The sequence below is a fragment of the Pteronotus mesoamericanus genome, unplaced genomic scaffold (genome assembly GCF_021234165.1).
Source record: "Pteronotus mesoamericanus isolate MK-2021 breed Mesoamerican mustached bat unplaced genomic scaffold, CSHL_Meso_final contig_68, whole genome shotgun sequence".
In the NCBI taxonomy this organism is placed as follows: domain Eukaryota; kingdom Metazoa; phylum Chordata; class Mammalia; order Chiroptera; family Mormoopidae; genus Pteronotus; species Pteronotus mesoamericanus.
In genome coordinates, this window is record NW_026555234.1 from 11151886 (window position 1) to 11169165 (window position 17280).

The 17280-nt window shown below is 39.6% G+C and overlaps 1 protein-coding gene across 2 annotated transcripts in view; it reads left to right on the plus strand.

Moving 5' to 3' along the window:
• The window catches only part of SLIT2 (slit guidance ligand 2), a 318355-nt gene that overhangs the window by 282057 nt on the left and 19018 nt on the right, over positions 1-17280 (plus strand). For both annotated transcript variants that reach the window (XM_054581986.1, XM_054581987.1), the window contains 4 exons: positions 9470-9563; positions 14882-15019; positions 15124-15364; positions 16969-17099. In XM_054581986.1, the coding sequence (XP_054437961.1) occupies positions 9470-9563; positions 14882-15019; positions 15124-15364; positions 16969-17099 (604 nt within the window). The remainder of the gene's footprint in view (positions 1-9469; positions 9564-14881; positions 15020-15123; positions 15365-16968; positions 17100-17280) is intronic.

The window sequence follows — 17280 nt, forward strand, 5'->3', positions numbered from 1 at the left end:
ATACCATATGATTTCACTCACATGTGGAATCTAATGAGTAAAACCAACTAACAAATCAAATAGGAAATGTATAATTTCTGATAGGAATTGGATGGAATTTTTAAAATTTGGTCATGTGAATCATCCAGGTCCATTTATCTGAACTTTTCTCAAACATGCCACTTCAGTGCTTACACACACACTTCCTTGATTCCCGGGCTCACCCTCTCTGTTGCCCCTTGGGATTGTCATTATTTGGCAGATGAGACCATAGGAAAGTCTGAGTCCACAGACTACCCATCTCAGGCCAGGTATCAGAGCGCAGATCTGCTACCACTCTTCCTTATAGTCTCTCTGCTTCTTTTCAGTGTCTCCTATGCCTTGTGGGTCTCCTTTATTAACATTTAGAAAACATATTTTCCTTCAAGATGCAATCACATAAGTGCTCTTGTTCACATGTTCAGCAGCCATCAAGTATCTAGTTGTTGGCAGATAATTTGCAAGTTAATACAATGGGAACAAAGAGGTACAAACATATAAATATAAATAAAGGCATCTATCCCCTGTCCTCAAGTAGTATACAGTTAAGAAATTAATCTCATTTATTTTATCCAATAAATTGCATTTTGATGCTTTCCCTTGCTGAGTCAGTTCAAGCAGAGTAAAACCGGTACCTTTTTACTCAGGTTTTTTCTTACACCAAGTAAGAGCTCAAATGCAAATATTTGAAAAATGATGCATTTGACCCTCCAAAAACCTTTGTCCCGGGGATTCTGTCAGGAACCCAACCAGACTTCCTCCCTCATTACAATTATATTTGAAAATGTCATAACAGATTAGCTTTAACATTAGAATTCTGGTCCAGTTATTCAGATTGCTGTCATAAATTCCCTTTCCATTATTATCAATATCAGTGATCCTTTTGTATTGAAAAAAAAAACCTATTGTGGTACAATTTATGAATAGGAACAAGAACAGGCTACACCGTCAGCCCAGAACCCTCACCGCCCATTTCATATACCTATGAGCCCCAGAATGGACTCCGAGATGGTTTTTCCTGTTTCATAGAAAAAAGAAATTAATCTGGCCACATTAGCAGAAACTAGCAACAGTTAAGTGTTCCAACGTTGCCGTGTTACCCACATACAAATTATTTTTGTTATAGACAGACATGCCTAACGTGAGTTGAAAGGGCTAACTTTTGGAAAGATTTAAATGAGATAGTTATTAATTCAAATCCACCCTTTTTAAAATTTCTCCATTAGTGTAAAACAAATAACTACTTTAGACAGAGTGATTTAAATTGGAAAATTCCAGAAATCCTAATCCAGGAACAAAATGACCAACCTACTCTCTGCTAAGCAAGCTTTGAGGACTGAATAAGCATAGGTGAGACATGCTGGTGCCCAAATCTCTTGGTAGATAAAAAGCAATTAATTATCCATCCAATAACTTCTTCAGAAGTTGCCTCTGATTAGCACAATTTACATAAAGAACACATCTCTTTAGAGGTAATAATGATTTCAGGGACTGCGTAGTATAGTTTTCAGTTGTAAATAAAAGTAGTAAGTCATTCAGCAGTTTCTAAATGGTCCATAGTCCAGTCACTAAATGGAACTGTTAAGGGGTACTGGAAAATTGGGCATCTTATCTGTCTGGATTATACAAATCATGACCTCCAGGGTAAGGTCCAGTTATGCTCACCCTTTAATCATTTGCTAGGTAGAGCTGAAAATATTTCTGCACAACATGTTATTAAAAAATTATTAAACGAATGCACCTTTTTGTTGTGGTCAAGTAAAAATTCTCACTCCAGAGTATATATAAATGGATGCTATTACAATAAGGTAATGTCTTTGTATGTTATTATTAGTTTCAGGAAACATTTAATGTTAACTGTCATGGACTAGATGGTATCTTCATTATTCACTGATTTGCCAGAGCATCTCTATACTTAAGAACTTGCAACTGTGCCATGGGTTAAGCCAGTATTTTTTAAGAAAAATAATGGTTTAAGAAACCTGAGTGTGTGCAGAGAATGTAAATCATATTGGTGAGAGGCTTCAACTCAGGTATCCTCCACTTGTGTTGAGTATTGATGTCCTTGACATAATTTTAGTTTATAAAACACTTTCAAGATTATTACTTTTTGACTAGGGACAGTATAGATATTAGTAGTTATTTTTAAGTCCAGCTGTTATTCAAAGTTCAAGCCAATCTCCCAATTTATAGTAAAGTTGATGGAAAAAGGCATTTTCTCCCACTCTCTAAGACACCAGTTTGTGGTTCTGTTGACATTGTCACCTTTAACGTCCTGTCTTACATACTTGGCAGTCAGTACTAGAGGGCTAAGGGTTTATCGGTCCGAGTCAACCAAGTCCCACAGTGCTTTGCAGAGAGGCTTCTGGCTCCGGCAGCAAACTGAGGTAAGGCCAGACTACTCTGCTGTGCTCTCCTCAGTCCTTGCCACTTTTAAATGCAGAGGTCATGGTCATGGGCCACTTACTTTTCTTGGTGCATCACTTATTACAGACTCTGCTAAAGCAGCTCTGAGACCTGGAAGAAAATGTGAGGCACAAGAGAGAACAACCACATGAAATGAATTAAGAAAGAGACAGGAGGGAAGGAAGGGAGGGAGGGAAGGAAAGCAAGAAAAAGGGAGAAACAGAAAAAAAGAAAAAGTGACATCAGTTAAAACTTTTATTCCCACACTGAATCTCGGTTAATTTAGAAGTTACCGCCCGCATTGGTTTGCTAGTGCTGCTATGACAAAGCACCATAGATGCGGGGCTTAAACCACGGCATTCCCTGGACTCGCAGTCCTGGAGGCTGGGAGTCTGAAATCAAGGTGTTGGCAGAGCTGGTCCTTGGAGCGCTGGAGGGAAGAATCTGCTGTGGGCTTCTGTGCTTGGCCTGTAACTGGTCACCCTCTTCCTGTGGCCCTTCATGTCATCCGCCCCTCTGCCAAATCTCCATTTTTTTATAATGAGCCCTAATCCAATCAGTCATATTGGATTAGGGCCCACCATAATGATTTCATTTTAACTCACCCCTATAAAAAGGTATCTCCAAATAAGTTTGTATTCTGAGCAACTGGAGTGCTCCAACATAATATTTTTTGGAGGGGACACATTCAGCCCCTAACACCACATCATTATATTTAAAACTCTGGTGACCTTTGCACCAGAAAACTTGATCTTCTTTCAGTCCTCTACATACAAAAAGGTACTTCCAATTATACACGCCAGAAACCTCAAAGTCTCAGACACTGGCTTCTCTGCTGCCTTGTCATCCCATCCTTCACAGATTTCCATGTGTTTGGCTCCCTAACCGTCTCCCCAAGCCATCCCCATCTCCCGAGTGCAGGCGGAATCATCTCTCATGTCCGTTTGTCTCCACCCGTCTGTAATCCTGGAGCAACAATGTTCTTTTCAAAGTGCACACGTCATCTGGCCATCGTCCAACTTCAAACCGTTCAATGGTAGCCATTGCTCCTAGAGTCAAGACGTTCTGTCATGTGGCCCCTGCTTACTTGGGTGGCCTCTCCTGGCACCACGCTTCCCTGGACTCCCTCCCCATCCCTCAGAGCTCACATTCTCCACGTTAACTTGCTGCACAGAAACTCTGTCCACTCTCGTCATCTCCCTTTACCCCCACATCCAAATCTCACTTCAGAAAAACCTCCCTCACAGTCAGTCCCTCTTCTACAGCACCTTGGCATTTCTCTGCTTCACATGTATCGCACAGTAGATGAATATCTTCTCTGCGGCCTCTCATGGATAAGCTCCTTCAGAATAGGGATATCAGTGTTTGTTGTCATTGCCATGAACCACTAGGCTTCAAACATTGACGCAGGGCCTCTCACATAGTTGTCATACAAAATATATGATCATGTTAAAAATCTGATTTCCTATCAGAGTCATTTGAAAAAATCGTCAGCAGATCACTCAGTGGGTGTCACGGGAGAAGCTTGTAGGACTGTTATGAAACTATTTGGTAAGTTTGGTAATAAGAAATGCAAACAAAGTGATAACTGAAGATACCAGACGTACAAATGAAGATGAAAGGAAGGGCACCTTGTGTTTATAAAGGAAGGAACACGAATATCAGTTTGGTTTGTGGATCTAAAATGAAGTAGGAGGCAAGGCCAACTCCGGGCATGACTTCCGGGGAGAACCATCAGAGTGCATTGCAGTTTCTGCCTCATTGCCGTCACCTTCGCAATATTGGTACCACAGGGGGCTCTGGGCGCACGCTGACTGTTTTTACCACTGAGCGCAGTAATGTTGTTCTGTGCAGCTGAGCATGATGCTCCCTCTGCTAACGTGCTGTCTGCATTATCTGGCTCTTTATTAGCATTTTTTTTTAAAGACTTTTTAGAGCCACAGTTGACCTTATACAACTTCAATTTCAGAAGCTCATTTTACCGATGAAGAATTGGGGCCCAGAACAGTAAAATAGTTCACTTCTCTGCAACCACCCCACTCTTTTATACCAAATAAGTTGCAGAAGGCCATTCCAAGCAATAACTCAGCAACCCAGATGTCGTCTCAGCCCATAAGAGCAGTTTCTGTCTATGATTTCTCCCTTTATGCTCGCTCACTCTTCACTCCAAACAGAACATTAACTCTGAGGATTCAGCTTTCACTGCACCACCGACAAGGTGACTTTAACATTCATCATCTTAATCAGAGCATCTGTGAGAGTGTATGGGGACACTATTGATAATTACTGTGTGACAACAGGTATAAACCAGGACTGTCCCGCGCAAGCCAGAATGTATGGCGACATTACCACTCCATAACATCCTTCAGGAAAACCACATTAGTAGGTGTTCAGTAGGTAATGAATTGTATCTCTTCCTCAAGGGTGGGCTTTGAGGAATCACACCTTTTTAGGGAAGTGGGCATTACTCTTGCCCTGCTCTCTCACAGCTCTTACTGGTGTAACTGCAAAACTGCCCTACGTACCTGACAGACACAGCAGGGGAAGTGACCCAACAACTAGATATCGCTTTCTCACAAAAAAAGACAACTCTGTTTGGGACATATGGTGCTTTTTCTTCACAAGTTAGAGTGGATCGTTCACTAACTCCAATATACTGAAGAGGTCACAATAGGTCCCTGGTGGGCCACTCTCTCTATTTCTTGAAAACACAGACAATTGACACACACACACATTCTCACAACTTTTTAACTTCTCATCAACAAAAAAGCCGAAAACTAGAAGCATGAGGAAAATTAATTTCTCTGTCTGATCAAAAGGGAAATCACAAATGTCAGGCAAAAATGATATTTTACACTATCGCTTTGTCATTGGAGACCTTTATGGAGCTAGGGATGAAAGCAAATAAATAGAGTTACCTGGGTTGGAGCCAAATTTAGAGTCAAGGTCTGTCTAGAGACCCCTATCTGTTAAGGAGTTCAAGGGCACAGAAATTAACATGCATTCGATCACATTGACCTTAACCACTCCAATGGGCTGACTTTTCTGATGCCACATTAAAAATATAAAGACCTGCTTATAGGATAATAGGTTACAACATTAACTATGTGTAGTACATAAAAAACATTTCCACTTTTTCTGTCACCTCACACTTCATCATCTCAGGAAAGGAGGCAGCCACTGATGATATTAACTCAGGCAGGCCCTGGACCATTAAAAAAGCAAATTGGAATGTCTTATCTGCTTTCCTGATTTTTCCACTAACTCAAATATTGCTCCAACTACACACATACTAAAGAAGAAGTAGGAAAGGAAGAAGAAGAAAAAAGGAGAGGGAGAGGAAGAGGAGAAGGAGAAGGAGGAAAAGCAAAAGGAGAAGCAGAGGAAGAAGAAGGAAAGGAAGAGGAGGAGGAGCAAGAAAATTACATAATGTCCTCACAATACTATGAGGTTTGGGAGCAAGTTTTAATTAGTAACTAAAGCCAAGTTGAGTACAGAACTGTTAGTGCATTTTATTTCCATTCTTCCTGAAAAACCAGTGGTGTTTTCAAATGTCCAATTTTTCTTACCGATTGAGAAGTGACATCAGTCCTACACTTATCTGTGGGACTTGCTACATTTCCGACCTTATATCAAGCTCCTAGGTCAAACACTGTAGGGCAATTTTTGAATTTTAAAAGCTGCCTTCCCCAAAATACAGCAGAATCCAATATAATTAGTACACAGTAAACAAATAATCCAGTGAAAATATTTATTTTAATATTTGGCCAGGGAAATATCTAAAGTAATTTTTAAAGAAAAGAGCATAAGGTATTTATTACTGATGAATGACTCTTCGGTAAATTTAAACAGAAAAAGTGTCTAAAGGCTAAATTGAAATTCAAGTTGAATATAGGTCAGCAAGATAGAATTTTGCCTTAAAAAGCATGAATCTTTCTTTCAGTAACTATTATTTTAGTATGTCTCCACACCATACTCTAGGAAAATATAAAGGCAAATATCCCAAGCATACTGCCCTCAGTGATTTTACAAAGAAAAGGAATGAGATAAACACCAATAATATGCAATGCACCTAGAACAATGCAACCCTACCACCTTACCTTATATGATTCTCATGAACACTTAGCGACCGCAAATTTGCACGACCTTTACAGCGGTCTGACACACAGTAGAAAGCACTATATAGTTGTTTATTAAGTCAATAACAATGTATACAATATGTGCCATAAAAAAGAAGCAAACATGACATATAAAAATTGTAGATAAATAAAAAATGGTTAATAATATCCAGGAAATTTTCATAAAGAAGAGGACATACAATGAAAGGAAAAATTGAGAAGAGAACTTATTAAAGTTACTAAAACAAAATGAAACACCATCAGCCCAGGCACAGATCTGAGATAAATTCATAAACCAGTGAATAGACACAGGTGTCAACAGTATAGGATGGAAGATCTGGCTTTAAAAGTGAGTTAGGCAGTAATGGGACACAGAAATGCTCTTGTAATATTTGTTAATATTACAATATTTGGTGATATTTAAAAGGAGAAAAATCCTTTTTTGAAGTAATCAATCAGTCTTAGTAAGTGAGTCAAATGTATAGCTAGGTAATAGTCACAAAGAACTATCCTACACAGTTTTAGCAATGATTATTATTTCTGCTATGCTCTTCTCATAACATAGATTCCTTTAAAGCTGAGAAATACTTAACATTGACATAGCTTTTCACATTCAAGTTGGCATGCTTAGTCTTAAAGCTGTGATTGATTATGGACTTGACAATTTGTTCAGCCAACAGTTCCTTAGAACCAACTCCTGTCTCCTTAACATATCAAGTGTATGGAGAAACGCCTGGTGGAGAATAAAAGGTCAACTCTCTTTTCTTCTCTTAGAGCTCAAGTTCTTTCTCTATGTTCTGTCTTCAGCTTGGACTTTCTCTACCAGTAGATTGAGAGCTGACTAAAGGCAGCGTTTATCACACCCATTCTTGTAGTCCCAGCATCTAGCCCAGAGTGTCATATAGCAGATCCTTACAAACTATGGTTCAGATTGCCTTCATTGAGTTGGGTTGGGTTGGATTGAATAGGATTAGATAAAAAATGAATAAGAAGTAAAACATATCCCCTTTTTTATTTTAAAAACAATTTTTATTTGGGTGTAAAGTGAAAAGTACATAGAATGATATATATTATCTATCTCAAACCAAACTGCTTTGGATATAGACTACTGTAAAGAGCCTGAATCCAACCAACTAGGTTTGATTAGAAAATTAAAAATGATATTTCATCATGGTGGGCCAATAAATTATAATGAATAAATTCTATCAACATGCATTACTTAAAATAATACTAACTGAAGGTGAAAGTTTCAGAGAAACCCTGTTTAAAAATAACTCATCATATATACGTTGTTAAAACATTTTGTATCAGATTTAGAGACACAAAAACCTTCTTATAGAAGAAATATGAGACTTTCAGTAGCAATTGGTTCATCTTAAAAGACAGAAAAAAGCCTAGCTTATCATAGATCAAATTGATGTACCACCTACATGAGTACATTTATATATTTGCATCATAGAAAAAGATCCTGGAAGTGTAAATAATAGACCAGAGTTAGTTGTTAAGCAACTATTTCTACCAATTAGCAAACTATTACTAAAAAGACAGTCTTATGACAAAGGGAAGTATTGCAAATTCCTGGGTTTTTAATCAATGCTGTTTAAATCCACACACTTTGAACAAATAAAAGCTCTAATAGTTTCTTGGAAAAGAACAGTGGCCCATAGGTGTGTCACCAAAATAATTAAGAAGTAATGCAGAAGTAAGGTAAAAATGAACTTTTATTTTGTATTTTTCCAGTCCCCTTAATATCTCACACAATGATTGGGAAAGTCTTCTCACTGAAAACCATATTTGGCCTAATGTATCTGAAAATAAAATATAACCCTGTTATTTGTGTCTGAAGAAGTTTCCTGAGAGAGTTAGACATGCAGTTTAACATAGTGTGCCTGGACTTGGCATGATTATGCTTTTAGGTCTCCTTTATTGATAAAAATTATTCCTTACAAGCTAGCTGATATGCAGAAAAAAGTCTACGTTCTCTATGTAGATTTATTTTCCTTTTGCTTTTTCAGTCTGTCTTGTTGCCTACCTTGGTGCATGTAGCTAAGGAGTATTCTCTGAAGCTGTTGCAGTAAGTCAGAAGTGGGAAAAACATTTTATTCTAGACTTATAAGACCTTGGAGACTATGAAGACTTGAGGATTATTTTTTCAGACACAATATAGAATAAGCCAGACATAAAAGGGGATGTACAGAATGATGTCACCTCAAAACCAGGCACAACTAATCAGTGGTACTGTCGGAACAGTGGGTATTTGCCCCATGGGTCAGGCTGCTGGGATGCTGGGATAGGGTGTTGTTTCTGGACATGGATGCTGGTTACATGAGTGGGCTTAGTCTATGAATATTTATTAGCTATTCATTTATCCTTTGGGTATATGCTCTACCTCAATAAAAAGTCCAAAATAAAATAAATTTAACAATAGAAAGGAAAGCATTCAGCCCTGGCTGGTGTGGCTCAGTGGACTGAGTGCTGGCCCGCAAACTGAGAGGTTGGTGGTTCAATTCCCAGTCAAGGCACATGCCTGGGTTGCTGGCCAGTTCCCCAGTAGGGGGCATGCGAGATGCAACCACACATTGGTGTTTCTTTCCTTCTCTTTCTCTCTCCCTTTCCTTCTCTCTAAAAATAAATAAATAAAATATTTTTAAAAAAGAAAAATTAAAAGCATTCAGATTTCCTTTTTCTACCTCTAGCAGTACATTCTAAAAGGGCAGGCGTTCATCACAGATCACAATGCTTGTGTTGTCCCAAATCATAAGACTGTTGACCAGCAGAACCAGAATTTTGGACCTTCTGCTTCCATGTCTTGTGATTGTTTTCCCCAGTCACAAGCTGAGCCAACTCATAAGGCCCATGGCGCAGCCTGCTAGCCCGAAGCCTGTTCACCTTTCTCTATGAACTAACACTGTTTGCCATGTTCACAGGCGAGTTGTGTGAGGAGAAGCTGGACTTTTGTGCCCAGGACCTGAACCCTTGCCAGCACAACTCCAAGTGCATCCTGACGCCAAAGGGATTCAAGTAAGTTAGGGGCTACCTTGCTGCTCACAATTAGGGGAACTTTCCTTTCAGGATCTAGCTTCACCGCTTCACTCAGGGTTAAAGGGACATATTTCCTGGGGTCAATGGCATTTGTCTAAATGTTTATAAATAGCATGGACTTTTTTTTTTTAATACACTAAAAAAAATAAAAGAGAGCATTTCCTTTTTCCATGACTCTTCCTCAGAAGGCATGTATGAAATAAAATAGCCTTTGACTAGATTAAAAAAATGTATTTGAAGGCCAAATAAGTGTGAGATATCTGGTAGGTGCTTTATTATCTGAAATAAGTCTCATAAAATATGGAGTTTAATTTAATGTAACTGAAAGTTTTTGATCTGCCACCATGCTTTAACTGTCCAAGGTGAGGAAGATGGAGGGGACATATATCCCAGGGTGCCCGGGGACAGTCTCAGTTTATGCCTGTTGTCTCAGTGTAATTATTCATAGTGCTTTCCCTTTCCCTCCATCTCATGTGGGAAGAGAAAGCATACAGTCATTCTTGGCAGAGGTCTCGGTCAAGTGAACTCAGAACTTCCCAATCATTTTTATGTTCTCCTCAGCAATCTTGCTGAAATGTGTTTGGTATCACATGAAGTTACACCTTTGCCACTGTCCTGAAATATTTAAAGGTCTATCAACAGCAACTTCTCTTCTTAGAACAGTAGTTCTGTTCAAATTCTTCCTCTTGAACGTGAGGAAGCCACAGCCCAGATCTGTCAGTGGCTGTCCAAAGACCTCAGGGTTACTCACTGGCAGAGCAGGAGGTCAGGCACAGACTTCCCAGCCAGGTGCTTTTTCTAACACAGGTCACTTCGAAGTTTGGTAGTTCATGAACATTGCCATTGGTTTATTATGGGCGGTAAGCTGGATTCTCAGGGATGACACAGTTGGGTTCAGGAGTTTGGCTGTGCTTTCAGACAACTAAAAAGAACATCATTTGTTCCTTTACACAGTTATTTATTGAGTACCTGCCATGGGTCAGAGCACATGGCAACCCTACCATCTTATGCTTTTATAGTGCTTTATGGCTCCTCGCCTTCACAGTCTTTATTTTCTCGGTGTAATGACTCAGGCTTAATTGCCATAGGATTCAGAGAATTAAAAATGACTCAGGTCAAGAAGAGTTTTATGAGAGAAGATGGGATTTGAGCGAGGGCTCTAACATTTTGAAATTTGTCAACAGATCATGACACATTCTTTGTTGCATGGGAGGTAAGGATCAGAATTACCAAGATCCCCACTGCCTTTAAAGATCAATCTGAATAAAATATTTATTCTCAAGTTTTATTTAATTTTTGATACAGCTTTGTTTAAAATTTATCATTTTAGAAAATACACAGTTGCAGTACCTTTAAGTTCCATTTGATGACAATCCTATGCAAAAACCCAAAGAAATTATTGAAATCATTATTTTATACAAAATTCTGCTTTGCATTTTTGTTCATCTAAATGCTGTGCATAAATTACTTAAACTCCTAACATCTTTCATCTAGTCACAGTTGAACTTGGCAAGTTGAAAGTCCTTTACATACATAACAGATATCATTCCTCAGATAAATTTGTCAGTAAAGAAGGTGGTTTTCCACAACTGCACATCTGCTATACAGGTTTCACAGGACTTCGTGCAATGTAGTTATAAGATAACGTACTAGTAAGACTTAATGGAAATCATTACGAAGTGAAGAAGTTCATCATCAAAAAGATGAACCTTTAATTCAATGTCTTCTATTATTATCACTTAGATTGCACACTTTTTTTTCAGTTACAATTGACATTCAATATTATTTTATATTAGTCTTAGGTGTACAGCATAGTGGTTAGACATTTATATAATTTATGAAGTGACCCTGAGAAGCCCAGCACATACCTGGCATCATACATAATTAATACAATATTATTGACTATACATCTTGTGCTGTACTGTACTTCCCCATAACTATTTGTAACTACCAATTTGTACTTCTCAATCATTCCACCTTTTTCACCCAGTCCTTGAACCCCCCCGCCCTCTGGCAACCATCAGTTTGTTTTCTATATCTTCGAGACCGTTTCTGTTTCGTTTGTTCACTTATTTTGTTCTTTAGATTCCACATATAAGTGAACTCATGTGGTACTTGTCTTTCTCTGTCTGACTTATTTCATGTAGTGTAATACCCATTAGGTATACCCATTGTCATCACAAATGGTAAGACTTCATTCTTTTCATGGCTGAGCAATATTCTGTAGTATATATGTGCTACATCTCCCTTATCCATTCATCTGTCACTGGGCACTTAAGCTGCCTTTGTATCTTGGCTATTGTAAATAATATAGCAACAAGAACAGGGACGCATATACCTTTTTGAATTGGATTTCTTTAGCTAAATACACAGAAGTGGAATTGCTGAGTCATAAGGTAGTTCTGGGTTTGCTTTTTTTTTAATTTTTTTGAGGTTGCACACTCTTCGGAGTGCATTTTACTGGATTACGGGGTAGCTCATTTGAGAACCCGAAGTTGTCGGCAGTAATGCGTGAGCTTGTTTACAGCTGGATGTAGCTTGGCAGAAAACGAGTGAGGTCACGGCATGTGCTGTTACTCCCACACTATACCTGATCCCACATTGTGGGAAAGGCAGTTCCAAAAAGAAAATGGACCTAAAAACCAAAACCAGATGAATGCAAAAGAAAAATCTCTACTGATAAATGTTGTTCAAACAAGTTGTGTTGTTACTTCAACTTCATTTTCTTATTACTAAGCTAGGAGAGCTGGTTTTACTTCTCCAGCTTATTATATACCTCATAAATCTCCTAAATTGCTTTGAGATATTTTTAGACCATGATGTGCCATAAGCAGTATTTTCAAGCATGCATCTTACTTAGTCAGCTTTTGGGCTTCGAAACAGTATATTTTATAGTCTTTGCTTTCTTCCTCAGTCTTTGACAGATAATGGAGTTGAGGGAATATGATAGGTTTTATTGATAATACAGATTTTAAGGAATTCCTAATTAAATATTTTCTTCCTGTTTTAAAACTAGGTCTGAGGAGCAAAAGAAAGACAAAAAAAAAAAAGGTGGTCAAAATGTGACTCCAAGTTCTTATTGGCTTGAAAAATGGTATTTTTAGAGGAGAATATAAAATCTCCTAGACAGCCACTATGGTGAATGTATGGCTCTCTTATCTTGTACTTTGATTTCTTGTCTCAGATAAATAATTCAGAATGTTTCAAAGCATTTCTTCTTCCTTTTAATGCTCAGCACTATAGCTGTGCTCACATTAACATGGATGGGAGCTCTTCTCTTGGTGCTTGTCCATCTATTTGAGAATGTCTATGGTCACTTAGGATCCATTTAACTTTACACTTGTTTACTTTGCGTTGTTATGATTTAGCACTAAAACCACTGGCTCTAGGACAAGCATGCTTACGCAGTGAGCTCATTTTATTTCTTAATTCATACATGCAGAGCTGCAAGGCTATGTGTTCCTCCATTTATTTTAAGTCATCAGTTCTCCAGCAACTCTTAAGCCCCAGTGTTGCATTTGTAGATGAAACCCCTGGCATTCAGTAACGTCCACATTCACTCCGGTGTTTTTAATTATCCTCATTCACTTAAACCCTGATGGCTTTGAAATAGAAAAGCAGGTAATTGCTACAGCCTAACCATAAAGGCTGTTATAGAATTATAAGGACTTAGTAGAATTATTTTTAAAATACCTACCATTTATTGATCATGCATTATATATATCAAACACTATGCTAATTACTTTACAGGTAGTGTTTTTATTTAATTGTTTAACAAACCTGTGAGATGGAAGTTATTTTATATGTGTTACATATGAGCAGTCGGATTAAGTAACTTAGTCAATATGACATACACTTAAGAATGAGGCTAGCATACAAACCCAGTCCTAACAGAGAAGCCCAAATTCTGTAAAGTTAACCCAGAGTTCCCTGGTTTATTTGTTTCTTAAAGTCAGCGAACCCAAAACAGAAATGCTCATGAAAGCCCAGTGCGTAAAACTAATAAATTGCAACCAGAGAGGGTTGGAGGCAGAGGGAGGGTGGAGGGAAGCTACCAGAAGCACCCCACCCCCTGCCATGGCCCTACCTGTCGGGCTCCGTGGTCACCGACAAGTCCACAAAGCATAGTTTGGAAACTACCGCACTTGCCACACCGCCTCCCCTCAGGCAGCTCTGAAAGCCTGGGTCCTTGGTGTTATGGCCAGAGATCCCAGTAATCCGCACTAGTGAGTAACAGACTTTACAGAGAGCCCTGCGGAATTCACTACCCATTCGACAGCGTGTGCAGCGGTTAGAAATCCTGGCTCCCTTGTCAGATGTTTGGGTTCAGTTTCTGGCTGCAGCACTTACAAGTTGAACATCCGGGGGTATGTGAGGTACTTAAGCCACGTGTCCTTTAGTTTCCTCACCCACCGGGTGGAGTAGAGATAGCATCAATGTCTCAGGGCTGTGGAGGGCATTCAGTGAGTCCCCATTAGCGAGGCATTTCGGGCAGGGTCTGGCAGAGATGAAGTGCTCAAAGAACATCAGCATCTGTTACCCCTGGGTCTCCCCCCACAGCACAGTGGGGACCCTTCCACCCATCAGCCCCACAGGGACAGGCAGAGAAGCTGTCCCAGAGCCCAGCCCAAGTTCTGTTCTGGTTCCCCTGCTCCACCCCATTAGGTCAGTCCTGTTTGGCCATAATGATTGTCTGGACTTAGTATGAATTGGGGTATCCAGTGTTAACATATTTTTCCACAAAAAAAATATATTTTATTCCAGTGTATTTATTCTCTATTAGAAAGTTTTTAAAATTTTATTCACTTAAAAACTTGCTTAATATTTTTAGTAAATTTGACATCACAGCACTTTTATAATCTCAACTCCTCAAATGAATTAGAGCCAAAAATAGAAGACACGTAGGCAAATAAAGTGGGGGAAGAAGGGAGGAAGGAAGAGAGAAAAAAGGGAAGGAGGAAGGGGGGAAGGGGGGAAAAGGAAAGTAGGAAAGCAAACAAGACAAAGAGAAGGCAAGAACCCTGGTGCAATGATTCTGTTCTTACTTGGACTGTGGATCCCCACTACCATCAGGAAGATGGGACCCCCATTCCCTGACAGACCACAGTGAGAAGCCATGGGCTACTTTGCAGACCAGCATGTTTCCTAGGTTTCCTTTCATCTGGGGGCTCAGTGAGCTTGTCTAAATACTCTTTTTTTTTTTTAAGGCAGTGCCATCTTTTTCTAGATGAAATGCTGCTGTTTTTCTCACTTTGGCTCAGCTGGGTTTGAAACCGCTTTCCTGCTTGTCCACACAGGTGTGACTGCACACCAGGATACATAGGCGAGCACTGTGATGTGGATTTCGACGACTGCCAAGATCACAAGTGTAAAAACGGAGCCCACTGCACGGACGCCGTGAATGGCTATACGTGCACCTGCCCCGACGGTTACAGGTAAAAGGAGCCGGGCGCCTCTGTGTGCAGCGTTGGGCCTCCAGGGACTCATTCACATTGGCAATTAAGTAAAGTCTAACCCACGTATTTCTGGTTTTCTTCAGTGGCTTGTTCTGTGAATTTGCTCCACCCATGGTCCTCCCTCGAACCAGCCCCTGCGATAACTTCGATTGTCAGAACGGAGCTCAGTGTATCATCAGGATAAACGAGCCAATATGCCAGTGTTTGCCTGGCTACCAGGGGGAGAAGTGTGAAAAGTTGGTTAGTGTGAATTTTGTAAACAAAGAGTCCTATCTTCAAATTCCTTCGGCCAAGGTTCGGCCTCAAACGAACATCACGCTTCAGGTAAGATCTCTGCCATTTGCAAGAGCTAATCTTATCTTAAGCCAAATTTTAAGCCAAGCTTTGAAGTACACACATCTGTGGTACTTTGTGAGTGATATGAGTTCTTACATGGACAGTCAGAGACATCAGAATACAGTGACAGACAGTGCTCTTGAGGGGAAAGCTTCCGTTTTCTCTCCAACGTTTGTATTTTTCCAAACTAAATGGGAACCACGTAGTTTTATTCATTCCCTTTTTGGGGGAAAAAAACACAGCAACAAAATATATCTTCTTATTTAATGCCTAGAAAAGGCTTGTTCCTTTATTTTTATGACTCCCATTCAGCATCTGCACGGGGGAGGCTTTTCTGGGAGAATGTTCAGCTGAGGAGAGAACAGGTGGGACAGAAGACACTACGGCAAAACATCGGGGAGTGTCTTTGCACTTTTCAAACAAAGCCTTTGAGAATAGACATGAAATGAACAAGCTCAGATTAATGGTTAGTCTTTCCACCAAGTCACTCAGTAGCTTTGAGTCAGGGATTCAGACCCCTATAGACAAGTTTAGACTGGATTAGAGGAAATCAATCAATGTAGGCGACATGGGGCAGATTGGGGCTGCACGTTTATCTGGTAAACAAAATATTGTACTATGTTTTGAATTCACACGATTTTAGCCTATTTTCTGTAGACCCCTCTTTGTATTTGGTTTACAACTTGACACTCCAATGAGGGTGGGGGTTTTTACAAGTCATGAGGAAGGGGATCCTGCAAACAAGACAGGCTTGCTTTATTTATTTATTTTTTAAAGTCTTCCTGCCTTCCACCATTTGCCAGGTGGTTATGAGAAGTACCCAGAACTGACTTTTACAGAACCAATCCTTCAAAAGCCAAAAAAGCCAAAAAGGAGGATATAAAAAGAGGTTTCCCTCTTTTCATGCCATAACTATAAAGAATTTGCTTTTTTATATGAAATATGAAAATCAGTCTTGCTCGATGCAGTCACATTTCACATGTGCTGTAAATAAAACCCTTTACAGAAGCAAAATGAGCAGGTGAGTGAGCAGGAAAAGCTCCGGAAACGAAAGTTCAAGCACATCCAGTGGATTTTTTTTTTTAAGTATTTGTTATTGTTCTTTTTCAACAGAACAGAAACATGACCACTTTATTCATGATTAAATTTTATCATACTCTGCTGAGAAAATATAGTTTGAACTCTAAAGGGAAAAGCTTGGTTTACTTTAAATACTGTGCTCTGTAATGATGTGGAAAATATTTTTCAACTTTAATTTCCTGAAGTATAAATTATGTATGTAAATTCCTCAGTTTTGCTATTTTATGGGACGTGCATCTTTAAGCTTTGTCGTTGCCAGCATGTACAGAAAGAATAAAAATAGGCTTATAAATGTAAAAAAGAAACACCTTTTAAAGTCCTTTAGGACTTTATTTGCAACCAAGTAATTTAGGTTGTCTTTCAGGTAATTTCAACATGCATTAGTATTTTCTCATAGCCGTAAGGGAAAAATAAACCATAGTAAACACTTTTCACTAAGCAGCCTTGTTTCTTTTGGTGAACCATGTGTGGGTGACTGTGCATCCTGCTAACGGAACGGCCCTTCCTCCTAGATCGCTACAGATGAAGACAGCGGCATCCTCCTGTATAAGGGGGACAAAGACCATATCGCGGTGGAACTCTACCGGGGACGCGTCCGTGCCAGCTATGACACCGGCTCTCACCCGGCTTCTGCCATTTACAGGTGAAGATCTCTCAGTTACTGGTAAAGGTGAAAACAATTGCTTACCGGAGAACTGCTTCTCCATTATTTCGTAATGGGTAGGGAGGGAATCAATGGGCGAGGGCTTGGTGATAGGGTGTTAGGGCCTGGCAGGAACAGAGGGCGCACTCGAGTGGGTGACCAGCTGCAGGAGAGACTGCGA